The 4,304-nt window shown below is 42.0% G+C and overlaps 1 protein-coding gene across 1 annotated transcript; it reads right to left on the reverse strand.

Moving 5' to 3' along the window:
• Positions 1–22: 22 nt before the first annotated feature.
• Positions 23–3,108, reverse strand: cib1 (calcium and integrin binding 1 (calmyrin)). Its single transcript, XM_079743383.1, has 7 exons — positions 2,899–3,108; positions 2,630–2,664; positions 2,366–2,465; positions 1,953–2,103; positions 1,518–1,636; positions 361–449; positions 23–261 (listed from the first exon to the last, which is right to left on the reverse strand). The coding sequence occupies exons 1-7, from the start codon at positions 2,947–2,949 to the stop codon at positions 240–242; spliced, it is 567 nt and encodes a 188-aa protein (XP_079599509.1). The 5' UTR covers positions 2,950–3,108; the 3' UTR covers positions 23–239.
• Positions 3,109–4,304: the final 1,196 nt, after the last annotated feature.

Below are 4,304 nucleotides of genomic sequence, written 5' to 3' on the forward strand. Positions count from 1 at the left end.
CTAAAACCACATCCACATTAAGGGAAGTTTAATACACAAGTTTATTATTAGTTTGATAAGTAACGGTTAAAAATAGTACAATAAAAAAGATCTTTGCATTGCACAACATTGTACAGTAAAAAAATCAGATAAATAAATTAAGTATTTGCATGTTTAAAATCTGCCTAATATTATCGAAAAGGAGCAAGTATAGAATTAGAATCACACATTAGATCTGTTTCCAAAGCTCTTTCACATCTTCACAGCACAATCTTGAAAGAACTGTGGATACAAAAGTGGATTATGAATCAGCATCAGGGGCAGCTAGAGGAGGAACAGTATTGAGTATTAAAAAACATTGGGATGATAATGACATTTCACCTGACAAAATCTGGCGATCTGGAAATGACATGCTGGAACTCGGAGAGGTTCACCGTGCCGTCCTTGTCGATGTCAGACTCCTCCAGGATCTAAGAAATACGCAAAACCTCCATAAACCACAGCTGCAGCATCACAATCGGCGCCACACGAGTTGCTTGAATTATTCAGGGAATTTAGCAGAAGCTTTTATCCAAAGCAACTAACAATAAGTACATTTTTCAGAAGAAAGAGAAAATACAGTAAGGATGTTCATAGAACCAAGTGCCAAGCACTAACAATCGCTAGGTTAGCCCATTCCCTGTATACAGGGGTCACAACCCTAGGCACACGTGCCACCACTGGCACGGGGCAGCATAATCATTGGCACACTTAAAAAACAAAACAAAAAAAAAACTTTTTATTTTTCTTTTATTTCTTTTATATTATTATTATTATTAAAAAAAAAATCACAGCACAATGCGGCAGCATAATCATTACCACCGATTTTTTTTGCACTTTATTCTGTTTTGAGCATTTCCTCCCAGTGCAAATATGTTTAAATTAGTTACAGAAACCAGTGTTCTGAAATGGGATCAATTAATCGTTTTTAAACCTATGTTGTGAGTAATAGAGAAGAAAATATTTAAAATATTGTTGCAAGTGGCCTTTATGCATCGCCTTCACATGGTTTTGCAAAGCTGTACATGTCGTGAAGATATTGATGTGGATGGTTCCAACATTCTCATATATTCTCGTTTTTTACATTTCTCACAGTGCAAATATGTTTTTGAATGAGTTTCTGAAAATGGTATTTTAAGACGGGACATATGTAATTATAATTTGTAAGCCCATGTTGCAAATATAACAACCAAAAAAACATTTAAAATGTTGATGCATGATTGTGGACTATATGGAAATAGTACAATTCCAGGTCTTCTGGAAATGTTTTTGGTCGCTGTGTCATAATTCAGCTTAATTTTTAATATATTGTTGCTTAAGGCACACTCATTAACGAGAAAATGTAAAACTGGCACTGCAAGTTGAAAAGGTTGCTGACTCCTGCCTGTATACAACAAAGATAGCTAGGATACGAAGCTACACAATGCTGTGTACAATTTCTATGTGCCGGGGGGTCTCCTGGTTAATGAGCTTGGTAGTTTGAGCCTCAATAAACTCACATTCCTAATGAGCTGCTTCATCTCGTCCGGGGTGAGCCGGGTGTCATCTGTCTCCCCGGTGAGGCAGTTCACCAGCTTCTCCAGGTCGCTTTCGTCCAGAGTGCCGTCATCATCAAAATCTGATCAACAAACAAACCGACACAACCAGAGTTGTGAGTCATTCCGATACCAATACCAGTATCGGAAATTCCTCTGATTGTGCCTAAAATATATAATATCATAAATATATTTCTACAGTAAGTGAACTGATTATACATTGCTGTCTTCGAAATGGGAACCCTTCAATAAAACAAGTGCTATTAGTAGTTACAATGCCAGATGCTGTATCGGTATATACTTGGTATCGGACGATACTCAAGAATCGGAATCGGTATCGGGAATGAAAGAATGGTATGGGAACATCTCTAACTTTCATAGCAGCGATGAGATATTTACCAAAGATCCGGAAGGCATAGTGGGACTTGATCTCCAGGGTGGCCGAGTCGCTGAAGGCACTCAGAAGGTCCAGGAAGTCCTCGAAGGTCAGACCGTCTCTCGACTCCGACGTCGAGAACACACGGACGATCCTCTCTCGGAAAGGGTTGGACTACGGGAGTGGATTGGAAACAAGTCCAAGGGTCAGTGGGACTCTACGAGAATCGCCAGAGAACTTCCTCTACGGTGACCAGAGTAGAACACCAACCTGGTTGATTAGTGTCAACAACCAGACATTTATCAAGCCAAGGGTCTGTTTGTGGAAGCATCTGAACACTATCTCTCATTAGGGAAATTAACGTGAAGTACAGTGTTTAGTTGTGTCTTAGCATTAATAACATGAAGTACACTGTAGCCTGTTGAGTTGGGTTTACCTTGAGCTCAGGCAGCGTGAGGATGGCCTCTGTCGGAGCCCTGGGGTCTGGAAGGTTTTTATCCTCTCTGGACAGCAGTTCAGTGAACCGCTTGTGGGCACTAAACAAAAACAATGATTAGATGTCTTTATAGTATAACGTTAATTCTCATGTCCTATTGACGCCATGTTTATCCATTCCTTACAACAATCGCATTGTAAGTGTGTATCAGGTCTTTAAAGTGTGTGGGTGATATGAAAGTTGAGAGGACAGCGGGTCACTCACAGAAGAATCTCCTGCTTGGTCAGAAACGTCAACTCCTAGAAACGGAAAGAAACATCTCCATGAGCGACACCCCCTTGTTTTACAGCGCATTGGCTTCAATCAACTTACTGATCGAAACAACTTCAACCACGCCGTAATATCCGTCGCAATGACGATAGATCACAACACAAACCCAGACTATCGATGCGTTTCCTTAACTTTAATAACTCATCCAGGGCACCATCGCCCCGTACCCTTACGCCAGGGAGCGGCTCTTGAACGTTACTCACTTGGTACTCCGACAGCAGATCCTTCCCGAGGTGGCTGGCTGTGGCTCCCATGTTGGTGGATGTGATCGAAGAAGGCGATCTGTCGGTAATCAACTTGTACCACCGACGGCTGGATCACCTGTTCTGAGTAATGCTGGCCGCTGACCCTCTCCCCTCTCTCTCTCTCTCTCTCTCTCTCTCTCTCTCTCTCTCTCGCTCTCCGCTCTCTCCACTTCCTGGATCCGCGGCCCCGCATTTGCATGGCAGCGCCTCCCCACCCACAGGTGACAACCCCCAACAGTTACAGCGCAATTGGGAAAAGTTGCTAATGGATATTAGTTTAATAGTAATACATTCAAGAAACGTTTTGGACTATTTGTGTGAAGTTGCATGAATATTTTTGGTTCTCCAGCAGTGTTTCTGTGGTTGGAGATCCTCATGCGTAGTGGTTGGAGTGTGTTGTGCGCCATCACCCGACATTTAGTGTAATTGAGTGTTTCTCACCGTCTAGTGCAAACGGTGAGAAATAGATAAATACCCATGCAGTGGCTGGTCGAAGAGTGTATCGCCCCTTTTATAAGGTTATGTGGGCATGTAGGCCATGGCTGCGGGGAGACAGTGGAAAGAAAGACTCAGAAATGCTGCTTATCCTGCAGTGCGTCTGATAAACGAATTTACAGAAAGGAACACTAAACATCAGTGAAAATAGAATTCAAGAAAATATTAACCTATCGTGCTGTTGAAAAATATTTATGTTATATATTTTTTTAATTATCTATAGGCCTATATATTTTTTGTATATTATTTTAGGTATTTATAAATATATATATAATCCCAATCCTTTGGTTGATTTTCAAACTGACATTTTTCATTTCCATTTAATATTATATATACAAACATCGGATGTTCCTCTTATTTAGTCCTTTCCTGTGTGTCTCAAGGCTACCAACAGGAGGCGCACAAACCTCGCATTTCTGTCCCCAAATTACATTACACGCTCCTGTCGGGTGACAACACCATCTAATTGCACTTAATGAAGTGTTTCCTTCTACGGTTTGATGGGATAAGGAAACTCTGGGCTCTTCCAGGAGCAGCTCTGAAGCTCAACACCACTAGGTGAGAGACAGACGTGCATGTTCAATTCCGATAAGAGTTCCGTTTTTCATAACGTAATTGATTGTAACCTTTGTATTTGTTTAGTCCAGAGCTCCGTCAGACCCAAACACGTGTTTAACTTTCTGTTTGTGTCGTCCTCTCTAACGCATTCCGTTTTGCGCCACACTTTTACGCATCCAACACAAAGTCAACGGTGCCGCTTTGCGCTGCGGAATAAAACGCATCCGGTGGTGCCGCGCGCGTCACTACGCGGCGGCGCGCTGTACTGCAGACAGCTGCTGCCGTCCGGGGATCGTCTCACTCAGACCCAT

The sequence above is a fragment of the Pollachius pollachius genome (assembly GCF_949987615.1).
Source record: "Pollachius pollachius genome assembly, chromosome: 9".
NCBI classification, from domain to species: domain Eukaryota; kingdom Metazoa; phylum Chordata; class Actinopteri; order Gadiformes; family Gadidae; genus Pollachius; species Pollachius pollachius.

What these genes read in the sequence shown, in the direction of transcription:
- cib1 (XM_079743383.1), bottom strand. Translation starts at nt 2,949, where the DNA reads ATGGGAGCCACAGCCAGCCACCTCGGGAAGGATCTGCTGTCGGAGTAC. An exon ending in ATCTGCTGTCGGAGTACCAA is followed by an intron (nt 2,665 to 2,898) that starts GTGAGTAACGTT and finishes TTCCGTTTCTAG; the next exon opens with GAGTTGACGTTTCTGACCAA. An exon ending in TCACGCTGCCTGAGCTCAAG is followed by an intron (nt 2,104 to 2,365) that starts GTAAACCCAACT and finishes CCACTCCCGTAG; the next exon opens with TCCAACCCTTTCCGAGAGAG.